At 30.4% G+C, this 27044-nt stretch overlaps 1 protein-coding gene across 3 annotated transcripts; it reads right to left on the bottom strand.

Moving 5' to 3' along the window:
- Positions 1-24923, bottom strand: LOC100165856 (zinc finger protein OZF). Of its 3 annotated transcripts, XM_003247908.4 has the most exons (5): positions 24590-24923; positions 10626-10787; positions 8471-8944; positions 1967-2215; positions 1-952 (listed from the first exon to the last, which is right to left on the bottom strand). In XM_003247908.4, the coding sequence occupies exons 2-5, from the start codon at positions 10785-10787 to the stop codon at positions 377-379; spliced, it is 1461 nt and encodes a 486-aa protein (XP_003247956.1). In that variant the 5' UTR covers positions 24590-24923; the 3' UTR covers positions 1-376. The 3 variants fall into 3 exon arrangements, with proteins under 3 accessions (XP_003247956.1, XP_029347582.1, XP_016663999.1); XM_029491722.1 differs by lacking the exons at positions 10626-10787; positions 24590-24923 and adding an exon at positions 9684-9815; XM_016808510.2 differs by lacking the exons at positions 10626-10787; positions 24590-24923 and adding an exon at positions 9108-9634.
- Between the last annotated feature and the right edge of the window lie 2121 nt (positions 24924-27044).

A 27044-nucleotide genomic window follows, 5' to 3' on the forward strand; every position in this document is an offset into this window, starting at 1 on the left:
TTTCGTCTGTTTCTCAACGATCCGATAGAACAAAAATAATATTCATATATTATATTATATTACACAAAATCATAAATTATTTATATTAATTACATAACCTAACGTTTATATAGCTACAAAGCGACGGAGTTTGTGGTCAAATCCGTCGCGAGCGTAGTAAAAGGAAGAAGGCTGAATCGGAAAGTGTAAGATGAAAACCGTTTCAATTTGTGAAGAAACACAAGGGACGTCGTCACCTTGCGGTCGCGTCGTACTCGTTCAGTCGTGCTGTGCGGTCGGTGCCGCCACTGTGGCGTTCAGTGGCGACTGGGACGGTGGTGGCGGTGTCGCGACGGCACTGCACTTTTTCAGGTGCGTCCTCATGTTGCTACTCTGGCTAAAGCTCAGCCCGCACTTGTTCGCACGAGTACGGCTTGACGCCCGTGTGGTAGTTCATGTGCGTCTTCAAGTGGTGCTTCTTGGTGAACGACTTGGAACACACCGCACACGCGTACGGCTTGACGCCCGAATGCAGGCGCATGTGCAGCGTCATGTTGGACCTGTCGGCGAACGGCTTGTGGCACACTGCGCACGAGAACGGCTTTTCGCCGGTATGTATGCGTAGGTGCTGTTTGAGCAACATTTTCCTGGTGAACGACTTGCCGCAGTGGTGACAACTGTGCGGCTTCTCGCCCGTGTGTATGCGCACGTGCATGTTGTACGCCACCCGCTGGTTAAAGCTCTTCGTGCAATACTCGCACTCGTACTCCTTTCGGTTCCGGTGGATTTTCATGTGTGAGCTCAGGTATCCGCGGTCGTTGAACAGCTTACCGCACTCCGGACAGCTACCGGAGAACTCTCTGGTGCCCTCGTGCACGGACCTGTGATACTTGTAGTTGCGCAGTTGGCTGAACTGCTTGCCGCACGACTCGCACACAAACGGTTTCTCGCCCGTGTGGGTCCTCTGGTGGATCTGTACCGGTAGAAAAGACACCTTATAAGACATGTAGGTAATTGCTTGTACGGTCGACGACAAGATGTAAGCGATATAGATTATGAATGTCACACAGTCGTATATTTTTTATTATTATTATACAATTTATTAGTTACAGGTTATAACTATTTTTTTTTTTTCATTGAACTTGAGCCCGGAAGCTTAGGCCATTAGCTATTTTGTTTGTTTGTTGGTTGTTAGTACGGGGAGGAACGGTTGAAAACACGTTTTGTATGTGTGACAAGGATTCGTTGCTAAAAATTCAGTTGACTGGGTTTGTTAGGAAAAAATTATGATTGATTATAGGTACATTTTTAATTTTTATTGAACATGCCATTTGTAGACTTGGGGAAAATGATATATTTGGGTAATAATTCTATCCTGCGGAAAGAATATTATTTATTTTTTTGGTATGGCTTTTTGATGTTCTTACGTAAATATATTAATTATTTTTTAAGCGTTATAATGATAACTCTGTGGAAACAAATTACTCAGGTAACGCGTCATGTAGATACTCTGGGATACTTGGTACAATCGTCAATATAAAAATTCTATTTCATTTTTTTTAGTTCGAAGTGTTTGGCTATAGATAAGTGGTCTCAAACCGTGTCTTTAATTGCGGCCCGTGAACTGCGTGAACACATTTATATATTAAGCTTAGTATGTATTATGAATACATGTTAATCATTAAATTCACGTTTTTATTACAGATGCGGCCAGCGATATTTTTTTAAATATTAGGTGGCTTGCTGCCTGAAAAGGTTGAAGGTTCCTGAGACCCCTGAGTCCCTGTAGATAATGTATTACTTGATTACCTCATTTCTTGGCCAATAATTAGTTTGACGGACCAGTGACTCATATTTTAGGTATTTAATTATATCGTTTTTAGTAAGAATACGGGCTTATTAGTCATTTGAAAGTATGAATGTTTTTAGATTTAAATCGTCATTTATAACGTTACTTTTAGTAAGAAAAGTTGAGTGTGGTATATACCTTAAGAGACGCTTTGGTTACAAAAGTTTTTCCACATTCTTGACAAACATGACTTTTTGTTTGATTCGAATTTCGGTCTTTCTCCGGGATCCCATTATTATTAGCATCGCTGGTAACTTTTAGTTTTTGGTTCGTGTCTCTGTCACTGTCAGTTGACGGTGACGGTGGTATCGAAACAATTGTTGGCTCTTCCGGCGGCGTTGGTGGTAATAGTGGAATAAGAAGCGGTCCTTTTTGTTTTTCCGTAACCTAAAAAGAAAACTGGTTTTAGAATTATTTAAAATTAACACATAGAAAGCAATAGAACACTGTACATATTATTAAAAATAATTTTTAGGGTTTATATAAGATTGACAAGATTAATAGTAGAGGCGGTAACGTATCAATTATGTGCATGAAATGGGTGAAATGATTCATGGGCTAGAAATATAATGGCGAATACCATCATTATGTTATAATATACATACGTCATACAGGTTTTTATGTGATAGTGTACGTAAAAGAGTTGTAAGATCATAGCTGTTTTAAGTGCTTTAACGTTACATCGATGATTGTATTATCTGAATTTCGTTAAAAAAAAGTTTTGCACCTGTGTCAATACGATACGTGATTTGTGTTTATCCGCTATGCTATACGCTACACTCCATATTATAGTTTTAATTTTTTTTTCCAGCCAAGCTGTATTTAATTTAATGTACCTATTTAAAAACAAAATAATAATTATGAAAATATAAACACCGTGAAAGTATCAACGCGCTTTTGTTTAAGTCGTATAGATATGCGATATCGCCCACGGTCGTCGGAGACCAGTCACGATCGGAGTCTATCCAAATATCTTAAACGCAATCATACATTGGTAATTTATATACCTACGACGATGGTACCGGAGTCAGAAGATAAGTGCGTGGAGAGAAAGGCCAGTTTTGAATTTTTTATTTCCTAATGCGCTATCTCTTAAGACCGATCTCGTACACACATATTGATTCGCATAACGCTGTATTAGGATATAATATAGTAGGTATAACAATATTATACCACTTGCACGTTGACGCTGTGATGCGTATAATGTATATAATTATGTACACTTATGTTGTTAATCGGGTAATTCAATAATAATTATTTTCATTACTGGATGAGCTAAAATTTCTAAAAGCAACTCTCGATTTAACTCGGCAGCGGCATTACGCAAAATCACCCGTGTTGTGCGTGTGTGTTTTAATGTTTATGGTTTGATAACCGCAAAACAATAAATAATCGTGAAAACACGTACAAAATATGTTAGGTACCTACCTATACTCATTGATTTGCATTTTACATCACTTATTAAACAGGACAAACGTCGATTATCAAATGTTAATTGCACGCTTGTACCATATTATATTTACATATATTTAAAAAGTACGTTTATAGAATGTAGCCGTAAATTATATTAAATTTCACTCTATTCTTAAATATTAACTGAATGATTTTATGATTATAATAATTACGTTTGCGTTAAAAAAATGAAGCAGTTAATACTGCAGAATTTTCAAAATGCACTCATTTTGTAGGTACCTATATTAATTTATATTCCAGTATACCTAATGATTTTTAAAAAAAAAAACAATATAAACTTAGTATTAATTTTGAAATTACACATCTACTGGCTTAAAAATTAAAGATTTTATGTCTTATACAGTTATACTTTGTTATCCAATGGTCATGCTACCATTTTTTTTCTGGGTAGACCCGAAAAAGAGAATTTCTCTATATATATATGTACTATTGTAATTTTTTATTTTTAAACATGAAATTAAAATATTTTATTTTACTTCACAAAAAAAAAAAAAAATCGTCTTTTCTATATTAAAAATAAAATGTATTAAAAGAGAAAATTCTTATTTTCTTTTTTTCGTCGAACCAAACTCGTTAATTATACGTATACCGCGGATAAGATACCTAATTCCATATAATAAATATTATATTATAAGTTATTAGGGTAAGGCCTACCACTGTTATTATCACTTAACTCATTAATGAATTTATCATATAAACGAATCTTTTTATATGGGATACCCTGTATATAATATTAAGTTCAGATAAATTAATAGTAGTAATTGCTTCATATACGCTAGACTCAGTCTAGATTAAATTTTGAATAAAGTGGTCACTCTATAGTAGTAATTATAAAATATAAAAATAATAATAATTATTACTATCTATGAAAATATAATTAATTACAAAGGTTGATAGTCTTAATGCATTGGAATCCATTTTAATGATTTATGTATTAGTTATAGGTTTAATTCTAGTTTAATTTATACAGATATAATATATAGTATACCTACTTATTATACAAATGTTAAACATGAAAAGATTTTATTTTATTTTTCTCAAAAGTTTTCATGAGCATGAGGAAAAATTACATCAAACCAATTTTTTTTTAACGAAATCGATGTGTTGTTATAATTTCGTTGTAATTAAAAACAAATAATGGGAAATTCAAATCGTACAATATAACTATATTGCAAACCTAAGCTTGATGTAGGTACGATTGAACATATAACTTTTCGGCATAATGTGTTTAAAGCGACGTTGCCAATATCCGTTGACGGGTTGTGCCCGTTTCTCCACGATAATCACGCATTACAAACCGTACTATCATTGTTTCTTATTTACGGTTATTTATAAAAAAAAAATAAATTAGTAAATATCAAATTATATAACAATATCAACGGCTACCGGCCATAAGAGAAAAATTAAAAAACTAGGTAAATATTTTAACCGGCTAGGCCAGTCCCACATTAGTGAATGGCAACACCACAATATGCTCCAAGTAGGTTTTCTTTTCTATTTCTTGTTCGTTTAATACGCTGAAAAATTGCCCAATCAGTTTTTTTAATGACAAATTTTAGTGACAAATTGTTGTTTTTATATTACTACTTCGTTCAGTATAAATACTATCTATTTTGTTGACCAATCAATAATAATATGTAAAAGCATATGTATATCTGCCCTATAGTTATCACTTTGTTTGCTTATTGTAATACTATTTTATTATTATAATGTTATATACTTTATATTTTGGGGTTTTTTTAATTGGACTATATGTAAAAGCTTGAACCTGAATGTATCAACGAGTTTTCTTGTTTTTAAAAGTGTACTACACAGTTTCGTAAGTTTTCTATAATTACACATTTTTAGTCGAATAGAAAAACCGAAATATTTTACAATATTGTAGGATTCTTACTACACTATTTTTTTTCCACGTATAGTTCAAGACTATTTTCCTAAAACATCTCGCGTTCGTCGATTTATCATATGAAAAAATGATTACTTTTTCGACCCTTGAAATTCTAACAGACCATACATATTTTCACAAAATCGGCTGTCGTCCAAATAATAATATTACATATTCCAGTGAGGCACATAGATAGTTGAATACTGCAGGAAATGTAATATAGTTTGTAGTACATCGTATATATATCTCGTTTAGTTAACATTTTCGAATTGTGTTTTCTGTTTTGAGAATTTTGAATAGGTTAACATATAAATCACTGGAGGCCCTAAATTTACATTTGAGTCATAAATATGTAAATATTTTTCCAAACCAAACATTAAATAATAAACATGGCCGTATTAAGTACAGTTTTTTGATTTTAATTCATCGGTTGTTGCACTCGTTTTAATAGCAGAAAAAACAGATAATATGTTTTATATAATTAGATGGCCACATGTGGCTGTCCAATTTACACAACAATTTTAGATACGGGTTCGATGAAATATGGGTCGATGTAATTTTTAGTTTTTACCATCGCTCATTTATATTTTGTATAAATTATGAAATTTCATAATTTATACTGTTTAAAACATAATTATAAAATATACATTGAAAATGTTAATATTTTTATCAGATAAAGACTTTTCCATCAGTTTCTTTAGGATTTAATTTTCATTAATGTTGATGACTTATGTTCCGTAATTTACTTTATAGGGATGACATTTTCAATTTATTGTTGATTTATTGTCATGTTGTGTATAGTTTACTGAACAGATATAGCCTTATGACTTTTAATTTTTTCAACAAATTGATGTAAACATTTAAATTAAACTGATAGTTTTTTAATGAAACATATTATTTATTTTAGTTATAGTCATAATAATATCCATATGACAGAGAAAAACTAAATTAAAAATGTTTTCGAACTTCTCTGGTTTAAAAGTGGTTATTCTTAATAGTTAGTTATCAAGATAATAACATATCGTCACCTAAGAACCATCATGGCCAATCTCAAAAAAATCAAATATGCATTTTATATATCAATAGATTCATATTTTCGAGACACGTGAGACCAAGTGATTAGTTTTGATGTTTGACCGTTAGGTTCGCTGTAAAAATTCCAAATGTCATCACGGCCTATCTAATATCGTTCGTTATTAGTGGTATCATGGCCTATCTAAAATTTTTATTAGTGGTATCATAGGTGGTATCATGGCCTATCTAAGATTGTTATCAGTGGTATGTTATGTTATCATGGCCAATCTAAAAATATCGGAACTGCCAGCAATAATAGAGAGCCGTCAGCAGCCAATAATTCGATGAAATTAGTTTTACTAATATTATAATTATTATTGACAATAAGATGAAACGTTTTAGAGTTAATTAATGTCAAAAGGTATACCAACATTTAAAATTCCTAACAAAAAAAACTGTTTTTTGTTCACCCTGAAAAGTTGGGAAAACTGAGATTGGCCATGATGGTTCTTAGGTGGCGATATTATCTGGCGTTTTATCTGGACAAATTCTGATTTACATGAAATAATTAATTATTAACCCCAGTTGAGTAAGTTTGGCGAACTACGTGGTGAGCGGTGAAGATGTACGTCGTTGGTCGTTGTTGAAACTACTTACTCATCAATTTAAATGTGAATTTTTTTATACATAGCATATACGTCAGACAGTATAGAAAATCGAGTATTATCGGCTGCAGACACACATCTGTCTGTATAACGACCGGTTGCAAGTAATAATCACTATATTATAGAGACTATAAATTATAGAGATTTAAGCGAAATCTACAATAACTAATAGGTACCAAAAAACTTTTAGTGCCGATAACGTCTCGAATCTTCGAAAGGAGACTATGGTAAACTTGACAAGTGAGTGGTTATAATATTATTTATATATACTTAATAATAATTAATAATAGTGAATTAATTTCAAATATTTCTCATATAATATTATCTTATGTTGTAAATATTATAAAATGTAATGACTGATGACACGGTAAGTACCTTAAACGAGTTTTGTCTTTAAAATGTGATGACAAGATAACAATTGTATGTAGGTTTAACGACACCATAAATCAATATGGCTTTTTTTTAAATTTTATTTTATTATCATGATGACAGATAAATTTATCATTATACTTAACACAACTAGATTTCATTATAATCATTATAATATAATTCGTATACCTTATTAATACATACATACTAATATATACATACCATAGTTTACACATTATTATAGTTTTAAATATTAGTAGATATAACTAAACAAGGCAGAAACAGGGTGAAATTATGTTTTTATTATTTCGTTCAAACTATAAAACCGCATACTAAATTTAAAAAAAGTTCCAGCTTAAAAAACTTGAAGTATTGAGCAGATAAAGTTTAACTCCGTGAGAAATATTATGGCAAATGTATCCTGTTCAATTTTTTTGTTGCTAGAACTTTTACATTTGATTAATGATATCAAACAAAATGTTTTTTCACTGTACTGTACTGTCGTATTTAGATACTCCGCCAAACGAATTCGTAAATTTTAAGAACTGTTTTTTTATTTATCGTTTATTTTCATTCCTTTATACCACACGCACACACCATATACACATGATTAGGTATCTACTTATTCAATTTATCTCTTCGTAGTTCATATTGAAAATAAATATCGTATAGAGACCGAAATGTCGAGAGGTTTTGAACTTCTAAATTCTGTTTTTATTTAGGAATAATTTAACATTAATAATAAATTATGCATGAAATTTATAATTTCACAACTATGGAATTTTGGTAATCATGTGTTATTTGGCTGTTTATAGTTTACGTTTTATTAATTGAAAAGCTATGAATTTTACGGTACCTACTTAAAAATATACATTTAAAAAAAAAAATTAATTATCATTTTATAGTTAAATTAGCTAGGTACTTTTTTGGTCGGTGGACGAAAATTAATAATCAGTTGTTAAAATGTAACTGTAATTACCAATATGATATTAATAATATAAAATGTATTGTATTCTTATTTGCGAAATAAAAAATTATTATTATTATAAACACTGAATTTCGTACATATATGTCTAACATTTTAAAAGAAAATTCAAAATTAACTGATAATATGAAAACAAAATAGCATATTAGATAACTATTCAAATAAGCAAGAGTTTGATATCGGTAATAACTATATTTTCAAGCAGCGGTATTATGAAATGTCCGGAAATGACATACGTAATTACGACTAACCTGAATTGATGTCGCGGTCAGCGGGTGCACCGGTATTGCTATGGGGTCAGGTTGCACGGTCTTTGGAGCCGAGTACCTGGGAGTGGCACACGGCGGCCGGGAATTCTGTGCCCACGGTGAAGGCGTAAGGATACCCGTGGTCCTGGGTGGCTGACGGACCCTGCAATAAGGATGCTGCTGTTGCGGTGGCGTCGTCGTCAGGGGCGTCGGATCATACATGACTGTTGGTGGAGAGCACGGATGGCGAGGAGCCTGTGGCTGGACCGTGGACATTTCCAAGTGTCGTCGCGGGTCTAGCAATGGACCGATTCCCAGCGCACCTGCAGCCGTCACAAAACCGTCCATTTTGTGTCCTGGGACGACGGCAGCGCCCGTGTACACGAACTCCAGGACGCGACTCACGTCCTCGTGCCCGACGTCCTGCAGGATGATCGTGACGCTGTCCTCTGGTCCAGGATGGCTGAGAAACAGCGTCTGCCACGGAAACATGACAAAAATTTACGTTAATGATAGAATGGTATATTATTATATTAATAGAATATTAGAACATGATATTAGCGTTGTCGGGTCATGGGCACCGACCGATAGCCTGTGGATGGATTTTGTAGAGATATATATTATGACGGTAGGTACGTACCTACATTAACAACTAGGTAATAATATAATATAATATTGATATTATAGTATATATTGTAATTTATAATACACGCCTCATATCGTATAGATTGGGCAAACGTGGGTTTGGTCTCGCGGTCTATATGGTTATTTTTCCGTTTAATCTACCGCGTCCGCGTGTATTTACATAGGATTCATCTCCGGTGCTTTAAAAGAGAATGTGGCAGCGGGGTGGGGTGTGAGAGGAGTGGGATGATACGCGTGCGCGATTGCCGATTAATTATAATACACAGCTCTGTGTGGTGAAATCGTTCTTCTAATTTTTTTTCACGAAATCCTCGCTTGTTTACATTTCTCCGCTGCAGCGCCTTTCGTTGGAGGTGATAACGCGCACAGTATTATGGGTTCAGAATATAAATCTAAGTCCACGGTTGACTTGGAAAATGACCTATAAACTCGCGACACACGTGCCGCGGCCTCGTATTATCCGACAAGCACGGCACGGACACATGTATGTAGGTATATAATAATATGCTACCTATGTTATGAGTTTATGACGTATATTATTAAGCGATGGCGAATCGTGAAGAATAGGTACCTATATGGGGGGTTAATCCAATGGTGGTTCTCGACCAGTCTGGTGACCGACAATCTGACAGGAAAACATCGACAACCGACAGCATCGAATACGGTTTTGAGATTACGGTCGGTAGGTACATACTATATACTATATATTACAATACAAACATACACGCGTGGTATATTAATAATACATTTTGTCGTATATTATAATTAATTTAACTGGTGTTTTATTATATGCATTTTCACATGTCTGATGTGATCGAGTGAGTAAGTAAACGTATACGAGTCCACTGTTCGTTTGACGCACGAACAAAAAAACGAGAAAAAATACTTCAATCGATCCCGCGGAGCTCTGATTAAATTCGAACGCACAATAATAGGATTATTATCAGTATTGGTAGTATCAGTTGTTCTGCGGTAACGGCTTCAAGTTCGTGGCTTGACGTCGTATATCTACGTTGATTAGATTCAATGACTTACGAAATGTTACTATATAGTACCTACATACATTGTGAATATTATATTTTGCGGTTAATTAAATTTCTTTGGTAATTGTAGTTGTTAATAATAATAGTACTATGTATACACATCGATACACGATCTTATCTCTAAGTACGGTGTTATTAAATAATAATATATTGTAATATCGTATAGATTTTTACACACGTGTACACAACCGTTAATCGTTACAGCGATAACCTTACAATATTTTAATTTCTATGTTTGTGATCAGTAAGCTCAATTGTATATCAGTCCACTCTAGTGAAAATCAAAACCGTTTCTGACTAAAAAATAGAGTCGACTTTACACCATATGACCTCGTCGATAAAAATTGGTAGGTATATAGGTATAGGTGTACATTTAGCATTGGCACTATACAAAAGGTCGGTGTTATGTACACTAATGATTATAAAAAAATAAATAACTAAATCGACTACCTCAGTAGTTTTTAACTTACTTGCAAATACGAACTGCAGTACGCTAGTACGACTTTGTGGGCTCTTAATTTGTATCCGTCAGCGCAGCATATAACAACGTCTGCGAAATGTTCAGAGTTCATCATTTGTTGTAAACTGAACATCAGTCTATTTTCATGATTATCATACTTGGCGTCTCCCATCTGGAAAAATTAAATTAAATATAAGAGTTATAATATGTAAATAACACAGATAAATAATTAAAATTAAAATTAATTATTGTCATTAAAATTAATTGGTAGGTACTACATTCATTTTTTTGCAGATATAGAACAGTTTATTACTAGTTGTATTGAACAGAGACATTAAGCGTAGCAATAAAGATTAGAACTTCATGTAAAAAAAATAAATGTATTGGTAACTTCAAATGCAAAATAGTTTACTAAATCTAAATCTTAATAATGAAAGAATTTTAAATTTGATAAAATTAAACACCCACAGTTTTGGTAAGGAAAATAAATTATCATATCGTTTGTCATCATTACCTATATTTTTTGTTTGATATACCTAACTGTAATAAAATGGTATTTATGAGCATGTAAACCAATTTAATATTATCAAATTTTATTAATGAATAATGATCAATTAATTAATTTAGCCATGAGTCAAATGAATGTCTGAAATTATGATTTTTTTTATGATTGGTCTAATAGGATAATTAAGTTTTATATTTGCTTACATAATTGGTATGTATTTAAATTTGACGCTAAAAGCTATACAGACGAAATTGTTAGGTACGTGTCTGATTGATGTTTTTGAACAAAAATATGGATGCACTTAGTGTAACTTATGTTAAAAACCTGATATTTTAAGAAAATAATATATGTGATGTTCAAATGTATAACACATAATTCGTAGGTACGAGGTAACCCTTAGTCGGCATCACTAAGAATGAATATAAATTACCATGTAACCACGATTAAATTATATACTATTGGTACAGTATACATAGTAGTATACACCTAAATTATCATGAGTCAGTAAAATATGAGTTACGATAGTAAGTGTACGAGCGTATTAAATGTCGACTATTCATAGCGAGAACAAGGGCACGTATATAATATAGTATTCGTATAGTTGTCTCTTTAATTATAGATAACACGACTATAGTCATAATATAGGCATAATATGCTACGGATATATTATATCCATATATTAGGTATTGTAATTTTATGTATTTAGCATACGAGTAATAAAAATATTGTGTTTGTGCTTTGACAATATAATACGACAGAAAATTTAATTTAAATTCGTAGATTAAGAGAGGAAAATATTTTGTATGTCGAATAATGTAAATACTAACCAAAAGAAAAGGTACGATATCATCTGAGAGATTTTAATTAAAGACGAGTTATTTAAACACCGACGTTGTTTGTGCTCTGCCGAATGGGTACAGTGGACAACAGCGAGAGAATAAATGCTGACACAATGTGTTTTTGGAGAAATAAAAATATAGCATTACATTTAAACGAAATAATAATGTTTCGATCGATTTTTAACAAGTCGTTTAATTACGTAATAGGTATTCCGCGATGCCTATTATTATGCAGTAGAATAAAGAATAAAGATAATTTTTAAATGTCATTCAGAGAAGAGCATTCGTGGAGGCGTTCGTGAGTTTCGGGAGTACTATAATAGCGACAGAGAATGACGAAGTACGCATTGACGTATATAATAGGTAATAATAGTATTTTTATATTATAATATTATGAAAACGGATGGATTCGAGAGGATTCGAACCCGGGGGAGTAAGAGACAATTTTTAATTTATCACTGTAATTAAATGTTGAGCGCGCAAACGATCGGTAAATGCGAAATCCGAACGCTGATTTTAGCCTGTAGTGGCAATTATAATGTGCTGCCATCTCTTGTAAAATGCCATTAGATGTCTTTGAATCAATGCTGTATTATTGCTGCGATATTTTTTTTATTATAATTCCCAATGAGCTTTGAAATGTAAACCAAACGGGAAACCAAAAGTTCGACATAATTGCTTGTCAATAAAAATATAACATGCCTGTAAATTATTTGATAAGTATATTCACTGGAATGATAGAAAATCATAGAAAATGTGAGTGCTAAATAAAATAGTCAATAATTCAATGCCTTAATAATAATTGTTTTCATAATATTTGGATATAATACATTTTAAAATGAACATTATTATAATTATATTCCTAATATAATGATATTTTAATATTTTATACTTATATTAATTTTAAATACCGATAAATAGGAAATAATCGCGTGTTATATTATTTGGTTTTGTATTAGAATCACATATTATTTTATGAACAGTATTGGTATACTGTATGTTCGTATATATAATAGTCCAAACATGTTTTAAAATATTGATACAGTTCATTGGCTGAAATATATGTTTTGGGATTCTGAACATATTTGAAAAAACATTTTTATTTAATTGGTATTCTGTATAATATAAAAATAAAAAAATATCTTAAAAATAATAAACACAATAAAAATATCATAATATGTACTAGGTATATACTTAAAATACTGTAAAATATTTTAAATTATTTAATTGATAGGTTAATTGATCTACACTCTACAGTTATAATATACTGGATATTTTAAATAAATTAACCAGCGCCTAAAATACAAAAATTATTGAGACTTGAACTAATGTAGTGTACCTAGTAGGTACTAAAGCCTTTATTAAATAACGTTGTTTCAGCTTGTGTTAAAAGTTAATAGTAAAAAAAAAATACCTTATTCGACGGTTCGTATAATAGTTTTTCTGTTACATGAAGAAATTCATATTATATTATTTTTTAATTATAAAAAAATTAAAAACAATCTTTTACCTGGGAAAATATTAAGAAGCAATAATTCAGGCAACATAAATATCACTTATACTGTTTATATAAATTAAAAATATCACAACAGAATGTGAAGTTGATTCCCTAATCTCGGCAATAAAGAACATCCTACCAAAGTTTACCATTTTCCGGTATGTAGGTAAATATTTATAATATGGTCTCAAATAAATAATTTCACATGGAATATTATTCTCTTGCTTAGTTAAAAATTACCACATAACATTACTAACAAATATCTTTTTACTATACAAAAAAGTTTTATCAAATAATTATCTTGGCGAGGGTTTGTTACAAAGTGAATAAAGATAATACTGATAGAGAGGTATTCTTGAATTTTTATAACCGTAATACGGATAATCCTAGATTTTTTAACTAACCAACGTTTGCTGAATTGGCAGTAATAGACCTAGGTAGTAAAAAGATGGTGATATCAAAGAAAAAAATCGATGTTTGACAGGAAGCGAAGCCCACAGGGGGGTTGTTAAAAGAAGTGATCAGGACAGAGCCCGTTAGTAATATTACAAATATGAATTAATTGATTTAATAATGAATATGTTACAAATTATAAGTAAATAAGATATGATTATATAAAATTATGTCAAAGCATTAAATAAAACAAATTGTTTAGAGTTATTTAAGTTTTTCGTAAGATGATGAAAAATACATTAGAAATTAATGTTCATGTTAAGTACTTACTAGTTTTATAATTTACTGAGACAGGAATTACAAAACCACTGATTGATTCACTTTAATTTACCAAAGATCGTTATTTTGTATGTTGTATATTAATTAATTTTAGGTTATAATAAGACACCTAAATTAATTTGTTCTAGATATTTTGAAAAATGGAGACGTGTCTACTAAATATGTCGATGCATAATATTTCACAACGTGGTAGGTATATAAATGTCGCTTCTTTCATATCATGGCTTAACCAATAAATATTTGGTGGTTTAATACTTAGGTATAGGTATAGGTACTTACGTAATACTCAATTAGTATTTATAGTGCCTAGAAATAGTAAATGCTTGCGTAATTGGTAAACTTAATTTCATTATAACATAATTATCATAAATAATTGGCTATACCTACATAATTAGTTCTATAAAAAAAAATTAACCTCGCACCAAGAGTGTAGGTATGTAAAAATTAGATATTAATTACTGTTAGAATAATTTATTAAAATTTGTTTCTCATTTAAATAGTATACATACATTTTTTGATACTATTCCACTGTGATTTAATTATATACCTATCTATTTCGTTCCCATTACTAGTTCGAGTGTTTTTCTCGAAGGATACATGCGTATTTGTGTATCGATTAAGGATGTTTTTTCAAACAAAATATCGAACAATATTATAATAAATACAAACATTGGAGGTGTAACTTTCATATTTTTTAATCGTATAATGACCTCATCCATATGCAAGAAGTGATTGAAAATTTCACGTAGTGTATATAGTATTGAAATATTTCAATTTTTATAAAACCTTGGCATGCATATTACATAGAATTTACTTTATGGCCAATTGAATCACTCATCTCCCCTGTACCCACCTGTGTACCAAATACATTTTTTAAATTATAAATTATTTGTGGGATATTGAGGAAAATTTTTTTTATAATTTTTTTCATTTTTTTATAGCATTATAAAATATAATTGTATACTTATTGCACTATAATTTATAAGTTTTAAAAATTACACTTACTATTAAGTTTTTTTAAATGTTAATAATGGCTTCAGGGCATTTTAAGGTTTATTTTGAATGTGTAATTTGCTCATTTTCGTATAAGAAATTAAAATACAAGTAATTTTAAATTTTTTTTAAAACACACCTAATAATATAGCATTTTAGTAAATTAAATAACTATTCTCTTTTATTTATGCTTATTTTATGCTGTATGTCTTACAAAATATGAAATAATATATTATGCTAGAATACCAACCTATATGTGTGCGTATATACTGTATCATATTCTTAAAACTTTTCCAATAATACATTATTATTTATTAACATTTATACCTTTCGTATTATTAATAAAATAAAATCATTGGTTGAGATTTCATTCGAATCGTGCTGGTGATTAAAACACCCTTTTCGTAACTACTTACTTTCTTCATTATTAATATCTACATTCTATCTAATATTTAGCTTAAACATTCAAACAGATCATGCTAAATTATGATATTGTTTACTTTATAGCTATTATGTATGCATCGTAGGTATACATTATGTAAATATCACATATTATAATTTATAATAAAAACTCAAAACATTATAGAAGATTTTTACATGCATCCTGACCATAGTACTATTATGTTTAACATAAGTGTTTTAAAATGCAATATTTCCAAAGTGTTGTAGATAGCCACAAATGTGTTATAAGTAAGTGTTTTTTACAAAATATTCTAAGTATTTAATTCTGAAATAAAAAAATTACCCTTTATTTTACAAATGTATATTATACAAAACAGTTCAACTGACTGAGTTATAATAATAAATTATCGAACATACAAATAGAAAATTATTATAAAATTGTTATGTAATGCACCGTTCTTTCGACAAAGAAACCCCAATTAATTCTCAAGTCTCTCAACTCGACAACAAATAACAATATTATAATGATATTATGTTTGCTAATTTATTGCAGTCGGCATATAACATTACATATTATTATGCGTATTGGTATGTAATAATATTAAAATGGAATATATCTTTCTTTTTACGATTACTTGTTATGGGACACACGCGAACCGTTTGCTCGAAAAACCGGTCCAATAGTGCTATTATCAGTTGCACGTTAATGCAATTAACACACAACAGCGCCGCACCAAACGCACAAGTTCTGTATACACGCGAAACGGGAAAAGAAAAAATTCAATCATATAGACATATAGTTGTTTATTTTTACCTCATATTCTACCGGTCAACTTTCTAAACTTCTGGAAGAGTGACTTGATTCGAAAACAGTTTTTTTTATAAAAAAAACAAAACGGGAAACTGATTTCGTCGCGATTGGCTATTTCCTAGTCAAAGTGCGTAATAACAGTTTCATTTCTCGATCGACCTCGTCGTCTTTGCGATCGGTCACGGCTTTTCACAGCCCAACTTAGACCTACAACTTAATATGCTAATCCACACGTGATATTATGTCCGTTTTATTTGTGTTGGTCTGATCGATTAAATTTTTCGGTTTCCCTATGACGTTAGATACCTAATTATATTACTTCAGTAGGTACGTGAGTACGCGACAGTTTACGATCCTATAATTTCAGAAATGTGCCTATATCGGTTATGTCATCCTATCGAAAGTTTGAACAAACTAAATTGGACGAGTTACTTTAGATTTCTACTTCAAAATAGGTACATAATAAACCAAAAAAGAACTAACAAAAATAGAGTAGAAATTTAAAAAAAAAAATGTTTATACAAATAAAATATATCATTTCGATTTTGAAAAAAAAATGTATTTATTCAGTTTTGTTGATGCGTAATATAGGTACGTACGTAATATTGTTTCGTAAGTTATCCTAGGACCAAAGTGGTAGTGGCGTACTGTATACAAATTGAATCATATATACCTACAAACGATGTGAAATACTCATATTGCAGAAAGTTCTTGATACCCATAGAATCTACTTTGACTTTATAGTTGAGGGTCTAAGATTCTCTAGATAATAATTATGTTTTTTTTTCCATTACCATCATGCTTCATGAAATATTCATAGAGATAAAAAAATCTTGCACGTTGGTATAACAGTATGGTAATTTTGTACCAACATACTTTTTGAGGTTCCAAACTATTGAATAAATGTAAATAATTTTTCGCTTCTACCTAATGTTTTATTTTTGTAAACATCAAAACCACGCAAGTTTTTAATCATATACATAACTCATTACATATATTTTAATAATAACTATAATTTTAAACACGGAATTTTATGTCGCATTCGATTTGTACGTTCATATTAATGCAAATAAATAATATGCATTAACAATAATATTGATGTAGTATGTTAGTTATTGTAATTACTTATTAAAAATAAATAATTTATGTTTTTATGTTAATGTTTATAATATTATACATATGCATATTCCGTACGATTGTATTTAAAATCAATGTGTTCAATTTAAAAGGTGGTGTGTCGTGTTAAATTTTGGATATAATATTAAAAATGTTAAAATTTGCTAACATATTATGTAAGGTAGTTGCCGATAGTTGTTTATATTAATTAATTCGAGTTTAAGTTTACATATAAACACTTTACTATACAGGAAAATTAATTAATGAAAAATAGGTCATATTCTGTTTTAATTGAAATTCTATAGGGTGTTTAATCATTAATTGTCTGCATTTTATCTTTAAAGCAGACTGCGAAACGTGATTTATAAATTATGCTTAGAGATGACGGATTTATGTTTGTATGTACCTATCACTAACTAATATGAATCGATAAACGAGTCTTACTTACCTAGTTGAACGTATGCTGTGTAAGTGGGGATTTAATTTGGGAGCATACATTTTAATACCCATAATTTGTTCAAAATAATTACTCATATATGTAAGCACGTATACGTAATAGCTATTAATAGTAATATTATTCACTTAATGGTTTGTGAATCAAACTATCTTTCAACAGTAATTACTTAATCGAATTAAAAATTGACTAACATATTACATGATTGTTATAAGAATATCTTAAAAAAGCACTAAAAATATGCATTTAAAATTAAAACATTCTGAATAAAAATGACTAGTGAATTAAATATAAACCTAAAAAATAAAATATCATTAAATTAACAAAATTTTTTTATTCTTAAAGTGAATGTCATGAAACAAATTTCATTTCTATAAATTCCATTTCCTATAGAAAGTTATAAAAGCAATCAAAATCGAACTTTATAGTAATTGCTTATTACTAATCAACAATGTACAACACCAAAATAATATTATATTACAATATACCTATAACCTATCTGTTGTTATTTTAAAATTATACTCGTTGAATTTATACACGTAGAAAACATCGATCAAACATTTCAACTTTCAGAGTTAAATGATTAGGTACTGAAATATAAATTACTATACAATGACTGTGTATGCAGTTATTGCAGAATCCACTAAGATATCGGCTTTTCATAATTGTTCATTATTACTTCCCGGTATAGGTTAAGGCATATAGGTCCAGGATACTATTAATTGTTAATTGATTAAAATTAACTGTTAAGTTGACTATCAATAATTACTTATGTTATTTTTACGAAATTTGTCTACATAATAATAAACGTATACCTACATCTACAATCTATAAATAATATAATAATATTATACCTACCTACTTGTTTAAAAATATATACAGACATAAAAGTGTTAAAGATAAAAATGTAAAACTAATTTACTCAGGTTCTATTAAATATAAGTAATTTTTTTTCGCATATTGGTCCATTTTTCGAAATTTAAATTTCTTTTGTTAGATGCTTAGCCACTTTAAGTTGTACAGGCATTACTCTACGTATTGCCTGACACCTAATAAAGGTTTTTTTTATCCAGATATAACGAGCAAATCAACGGTTGGATAATATTGTATTCCTATAATTTATTTATTCAGTTTAGTTTAACTATGGTACCTACATTTCGAATGAATTCAAACTCCGACAGATTTAAATCACTTATCCCAGATCGTAAGTAATAAATTATATGCCATACAAATATTTGATATGTGGTTGAAATTTTTTTTTTTGTACTTCGCCATGTCATGTCGACATGTCATATATATATGTTACAGTTCACTCCTTCGCGTATATGGCACTTATAACGCTTATAGTTCAGAAAAATATCCATGAAACCAATGGTTGGCTAACCAGTTTTGAAAACATGACTACAATTTATATCCAAACTACGTTATCGATAACAAGCACGCAGAAGTTCAGAGAGAAGTGCAAGTATACCGATTTCAGATTCGTTTATTATAACTTATTTTTACATTATGACTCACAAGCTGAACTACCACAGAATATCTTAGGGTGAACTTCGTAATATACTTTACCAGTAAGTGCCTTTTATTTAAATCACCACGAAAACGAGAGATGAGAGAAGAAATAAATTAAACTCATATATTATAATATGTTATGTATTGTATGGGCAATATCGGAAACCCAAAGTAAAACAATAAAATTAGTGTCAATAATAATTACATTCAATAAAACCACATTATACACACACACAGTGTTTTAAAAAAGACACACCTTCTTTGTCGTGAAGGTGTTATTATATAATCATTACATTTTTTTTATGTCTCAGCTCATTTGCTTCATAGACTTATATTAGGTAATGAAAATAATAATTTATATCACTATTAATATATTGTTTTATACGACAGTCATATGGCTCATAATCTGTAATGATTTGGTATACTATAAAAACGCGTTCCAATTGGACTCGGATTTGCCTATTTCACAACTCACGAGGACTTCTAAGATTATAATTGTATATTATCGTCATATTATATCAGGGTCTTACGGAATAACTTCACTCAGGGCCTCCCAAAACCAATCGCTGGGTGTTAAATGAATTAGTATTTAAAAAGTAACAATATTTTTAAAAGGAATGAAAAGGCCCTGTATAGGTCTTCGATAGGCTCTCATTCTCTTATCCTGCTTTGGGTGCAAAATTGATAAAAAAAAATGTTAGGTACCTATGTTTAATGCCCGAAGAAACTCCGGAACAGATTAACCACGTACTGCAAACAGGTATAGTGTTATACTATATTAGCCATTAGGTACTATTATAGTTACCTATGCAATATGCGTATAGTATTAAAATATGTACTATAACAATAATATTAGGTGCGTACACAAATATTTGATTTAGAGGCGTCCGTTATCAAATATTTACACTATGTTATACACTACAATATTATAGGTATTTGTATAAACTGTTAAAAGCAACGGACCGTATAATATAGTGTATACCTGATAATATAGTAATATAGTGTATATTGTTACAATGACTTTTTCTTACAATATTATTATTACTATTATCACTTATAGGTACGTGACTTTTCTTGATTTTACTTGATTATCATATTATTTTTATTCCCACTGGTTTTAATTTTGATGCGTTTCTAACTACAGCGATTTTCGAGTGTGCGTTAAATTATTATTATTTTGTCCAAGTTCATACGCGTAGATCTATTTCGTTAACTCCTTAGTACCTCTTTGATATCCCATCACTCGGAGTGATTTACCAACCATGCTCACCCTCATTTTCTCACCCCCATTTAATTCAAATTCTGATTCTTAGAACATTCAAGTACAGTTAAGAACCATATTGATAACACTTAGATGTTAAGGTACCATTAAATTCAATTCATTTTTGAAGGGAAACCTGGGGGTGAGCATGCTTGATGATTCATCCTGTTAATACTGTTTTTTGTTTTTATAATATATACTTCGCCACACGATCACAAATTTAATAAGTGAGCCAGGCACATTTTTCTTATCATTTTTTATACTATAATATTATGCTGTTGCAATGATAGACGCAACGTTTGATTTTCGAGATATAGGTATATCTGAACATTATGTATATGGTCGTTGCCCCACGATGATTTCACGTCTAAAGAGTATAAAAATATAATATTTTTTGCACGGCGCGCTCGCGTTCCAATATTATACGACATCATGACTATATTATTATTACGAGCCGAACGAGGGAAACCTTGCGACACTCGTTTCGCGTATTATACTCGTCGTTGTCGTCGTCGTCGTGTCTGAACCGGTTGCCGATGCGGATTTTCCCCTATCCGGCGTAGTTGGTCGTCATTCGCTTCTTCCCAGATGTGGGAATTCATATGGGCATAAAAAAATAAAAATAAATCTAAAAACTTCACTAGATCGTGTGTACTTTCCCCTGTCACGTATTCCCACGACGATACCTCCACTCCCCCCCCCTCGAACCACGCATCAAGCTCTCCGACACCAGAGCCGGTGTTTCACTCATGATGTTGACTTGCCTTGATCGTGTATATTATACAGGGTGATTATTTTAAAACCTGGCCAGACATAGTCCGTACTATGTACGCGCATAGTACGGAAATAACATTAATTTTAATTTTTTTTTTTTTTTACTTTTAATTATTGCTTTTCACGATAAATTGTATCCCCCACACTATACCCTCAATTGATTAGAACTGTAGCAACTTTCGATTTTTTAATAGCAATCTATAATTAGTATTTATACTTAAATTTCTCATTAAGATTTTTTTTTGTAAAATTTTGATAATATTATATTATGCTATTACCTAGGACTTCGTGTCTAAATCTTATATCTGATTTAATTCTATATTAATTATAGGTATTTAAAATGTTGGATGATGGAATATAATGAAGTATACCTAATTAATCTGTTTGTAGTCCTATATACACCTAATATCTTATGTAATTATTAATTACAGTTATTAAACTATTTGCTAGACAAAAATATAATAATATATATCAAGTCTGAAACAGACAAATGCACATCGAAATATTGTACCCAAAGTTCAAAAATCTATTATTATAAAAACTATCATTTGACTATTATAGTAATATGTTTAATAGACAATTAAAGTATAGTACCTATAGTATCAGTTTTTCGATTTTATGTTTGGATAACACAGGTTATGAGCTTATTTTTTCGTCGCATGATAATAACATTATAATAGTTCTAAAAATTAAAAACACGACTGTTAATATTTGAATCTGTATAAAAAAAAAGTCACCCGGTATAATAACGTGTATAATAATATATAACACTATATGAACCGGCTGACTGCGGCGATCGTGTCCACGAGATGTTGTGGCAAAATTTACATACACATACGGTTAACCGTATTCACCTTAATCGCAGCCAAATAGTGAACTATGCCGCACGAAATTGGTAAAAGAAGAAAATCGCCTTTCTATTATAGGCTCGACGTGTGCTACAGTGGATACTTATTTTGTATAAAATAAACATTTAATTTTGTGACGTACTTTATGTGTAGTTTATTTTTTCAAATAACGTCATCGTGTAAACTGGTTTATGGTTCATTCAAGCGGGGGCCACTGTGTATAATATGATAATAATATTTACACACACACTGCAAGTTGCAACGTGTGCTATAATTTGTATACGACTACGGTCGAGTTCGATGTGTTTATGCTCTCGTGTAGGAAGAACGTTTTGAATGGGTTTGTTAGTCAAATGAAACTCCGTTTGAATAAATACCAATAACGGTTTGCAGTTGTGTACAGTGTACATTATTGCCTATTATGTAAACGCTTTGTCTAGCCACCGCAAACAATGTATTGGTCAGTGCCCTACAGCGGACAACCTACACTCTACAGCTGCATAAAATCTCGGTCCTAAGTCCTGACCACACCCTAGGTCGTTTTTTTATAATATTGTGATACATTTCTCGAGTAATTATCATAGCAGCAGGGTGTCGTTCGAGTATGACACCCTGAAACTCAAGTCTAAGAAAAATAGAATAAACTGATGTGCACTGTAGACATATTTTATTTAGAAAGCAAATAGCAATATCTACATTATATCATTTATAAAAATAAATAAATGAACCATTGCCTACCTACTAATGCCAAATATATATAACATCGACGTATGCGTTTGTACTCCGGACTGAAATAACCAGCGTTTATAGCCTGGCTATATCTGAACACTATATTTGCTTGTATATTCACTTTATGCAGTTTATTAAAATTTCAAATCACATTTAAATGTACTGATTTATGTGTTATACCGTTGGTTTTAAAGGAGAAATAAAATTCTTGCGACCAAATGAGTGAATGTTTTTTTTTTATCCAGGACAAAGCTGAGTTAGTCATCTCTTATTACATTATTTAGTAAAAAAAAAATTTATTAAAACTCCTATAATGTATCACGTTGAAAGTTACAATTACTAAAGAGTATAGATAATAAATCGATAGTAAATCGATCAGAGTTATACCACACATAAATCATAAGTTACGCACTTAACCCCACTAGGTATATGACTTGGTAATAATGTATTTTTCACTACATAGAATTTATTCTAAATATGCATAATACCAAATTTACGGTTGCAGTATATATTATTAAGACGCGCGTATACTTATATTGTGGTCAATAAAACCTGTATGGAGATTTAAACGCTACGCCGTGAACCACATCATGTGTAAGTTTGTTTTAAACACAAACACTATTTAAACACACTTAACAATATTTCAACGATAATTATTAAGCACTTCGTTAAAACAGCATTTATCAAATTATAATATATAATTAAAATACGTTTAGAATAGAAAGATGGTTGTTAAAATATAATTTTCGGACATGTTTTAATAATAATAATTGTATAATAGTTGTGTGATCCGTTCGGTTCAATATCATTAATCGCCGTCGGGTCTAGAAAACCAGAGCGGTCAAAGCATCTATACTCATTATAGTTCACGCATCTAATAATTAGACGATTATTGTTATTGAAATATGTGGTGTGATCAATTCAGCTATATAGTTGTAACTAGTCCGAGTAAACTGAATACTGAAGATTTATTTAAAGATTTTTCTTTATACCACGCGTTTGGTTACGCTTTAATAAAATAATGTTCTTCTTGTACGGAATTTCTTATACAAAAATGCCAACGTTTCAAATCAAACAAAATATTTCTCCCGTTATTATTATTCTGAAGTCAATTAATATTATAGGGAGTGTATACACTATACTGTATAATGCAATGCGTATACACCTACAAGTTTATTACTATGTGAACAAAAACGAGTATGATTTCGCACGTGTATATTATAGGTATATATTTTTGTAAAGTATTTTTTTATGGCCGTTTGAAAAATGGAGTTTATATCCATTAAAATTATAGGAATTTTTGGTTTAACGAGGTCGCCATTGTTGTGGTGGGTTTTAACGATGTTTGGGTTTGTGAACGCAACACGCGAACTTTAGCGAAACGTACGTGGCACATAATGTCGTAAAATAATATGTATAAAATATAATATAATAAATAATATATAGAATAAGAAATTAATAATATTTATATTCTAGAGACTTGAACGCCCGCGGACTCACCTCGGGTCCTTTGCAGCGCACTTAATCCTCCTCGCACGGCTCTCGGTGATGACGGGCGCCGTAAATGACTACAGACCAATATTAAAATTTTATATATCGTGCCGATATAGGTATACATTAATCATTACCGACTTTTAATAACGGACACGAATTTATTGCACACAACACTACAGGATATATTATTATTATACGCGCACCCCGTCGACTTTGTTTGTTATTGTTTTTGTTGTCATCGCCTTCCTCGTCGTCATCTTCATTGGACCGCATCTACCCGAATGTGTGTAAATCGACAGCGGACGGACACGGTTCGTGTGTACTGAACGTGTGCGAAAAGCTGCACATGGACTTAGGCCTGGTGCACCAGGCTCCCCTCTCACCCCGAAGATGCAACCGGTTCGTATGGGCGGGACCAGAACACGATCGGTGAAAAATCGCAACCTACATTGGTCGGTATATGTACCCAAGGTGATATATATTGTATATTATAAGTAATGTGTATATATATATGTATATCTGTATATCTGTATATAATCTAATGATAAAATTAAATAAAAAAATCTTTTGGACGTACATATCGGACACGCGACGATATATTTATGATTTATATACGTCCTCGTGCCATACTGCCGTACGATTAATGATTGATAATATGTATATAGGTATAGCTATACGTTTCCAGTCGTCGGCAGATTATTGGATAACGGATCATCTCTAGATCGATCATTATTATTGCATATTAAGCATTATTAATTTATCGATTTTTGATCGGGCTGTTTAGTGTGCAAATATTTTGTTTGAAGTTTTAACAGTTACTATAATTTATCAAATCTAACAGACGTGTTCAAAATATATATCAAACGTTCGAACTGTTAATAAAAGAAAGTTTCATATCATAAACTTTATACTCGTAAAGATTTCAATGAAATTATTTAAAAAATATATTTTTCTACGATTGTGGTTGGTCTTTTATGAGTTATATCTTATAAAATTATAAAAACTATTTTACTTTCGTATTAATAAATATTATAGTATATTAAAATCAAAATTTCACTTCACTGGAACTTCGTTTCAAATTTAGTCTATATAACAATTTGTATAATTTAGTCTAAACCCTGTAAAGTTAAATACGTTGGTAAATATTATAATTGTAAGACCCATTCGCTTTTTTTGTATATTTCAATGATTACTATTTCTATGTATACTTTATAAAACAAAATAAAATATGTATTAACGTATTGTAATGAATAACAATATTTAGTCTATGCAGAATTATAATATTAATTCGTTAGAAATACAATTATAAATATAGACTATAGTTAAGGTATAAGAATACTTTGAAATACCTCCATAATAGCAACTATAATATTATAGTATATCGATATACCTACACAAAAATATTGTATGTTCACTGAGTATATACAACTCTTACAATAAGTAGTTACTATATTTTTTTCATACATGATTTTTTTTTCTTAGCTATTCGATATAAAAACAATGGATGTGCGTGCATTGTTCTCTACCCACCAGGTTCACTTTAATTATATCAATTCATCATTGTATTAGATATTGTATACAAATTCCATATTCAATTAGCTAAATATAATACACTGTTGCATCGAATGCAAAATCGAGGAACTACGCCGTATAACTCAACATTAAAATATTATAGTCTACTACAGTAATGCAAATGGCAGAACGGAAACGTATAATAATGGGCATATATTTATAAGGCTACTATAAATGGTAAAAAATTAAAAATGTCTCAAGATTGTATTATTTAATGGACTAATATACCTAATACCTAATGGACGTTTTCAAAATGTTAATTGCATGTAAAAAGAATTCATGAAATAAGGTCTTCGACGCCTATTGGATATTGGGGTAAATATAATATGATAATGTGATTCTTATGTAACCTTGTATTAAAATGTCATAGTTTAATATACTTAAAACTTAAAATTCTATCATACAAAGAAACTCAGTCTGCACATAATTTAATCATTAGGTACCTATTTTTATTGATCGAGTAAAATTTATTTTCGCAGTATAAAGTTCATATAGGAACTAAATATTAAAGAAGTGTATTTATTTAATATAAATTGTAAAATTATGATTCAGATTTGTAATATGCTTTTATTGACTTATGAGAGTAGAATTAAATGACTGTGGTATAATTATTGACAGTTCTAGTTATAAGCTCTTAACATTATTGACCTTCTTATAAAAAAATGTTTGTGTTTGTTGGAAGGAAAATTGTATTGGAATATTTGATTGAAATTTTTAATTTGATTTAAATAATGATATGAAAAATAGGTAAAATAAACTTAAAATGTATACTTTGAAAGGCTTATTACTCACCTATGCTTATAACATAACTTATGCATTGAAATATTTTTAAAAAAATCGTTTAACCGTATTGATTGTACACGATAATATGATTATTATTCTTGTAAAG

The sequence above is a fragment of the Acyrthosiphon pisum genome, chromosome A3 (assembly GCF_005508785.2).
Source record: "Acyrthosiphon pisum isolate AL4f chromosome A3, pea_aphid_22Mar2018_4r6ur, whole genome shotgun sequence".
In the NCBI taxonomy this organism is placed as follows: Eukaryota; Metazoa; Arthropoda; class Insecta; order Hemiptera; family Aphididae; genus Acyrthosiphon; species Acyrthosiphon pisum.

Coding starts and splice junctions, on each gene's coding strand:
- LOC100165856 (XM_003247908.4), bottom strand. CDS start 10,787: ATGGGAGACGCCAAGTATGATAATCATGAAAATAGACTGATGTTCAGT. Junction 8,945..10,625: donor ACTGCAGTTCGTATTTGCAA/GTAAGTTAAAAA, acceptor TTTCCGTGGCAG/ACGCTGTTTCTCAGCCATCC. Junction 2,216..8,470: donor TGACCGCGACATCAATTCAG/GTTAGTCGTAAT, acceptor TTTTCTTTTTAG/GTTACGGAAAAACAAAAAGG.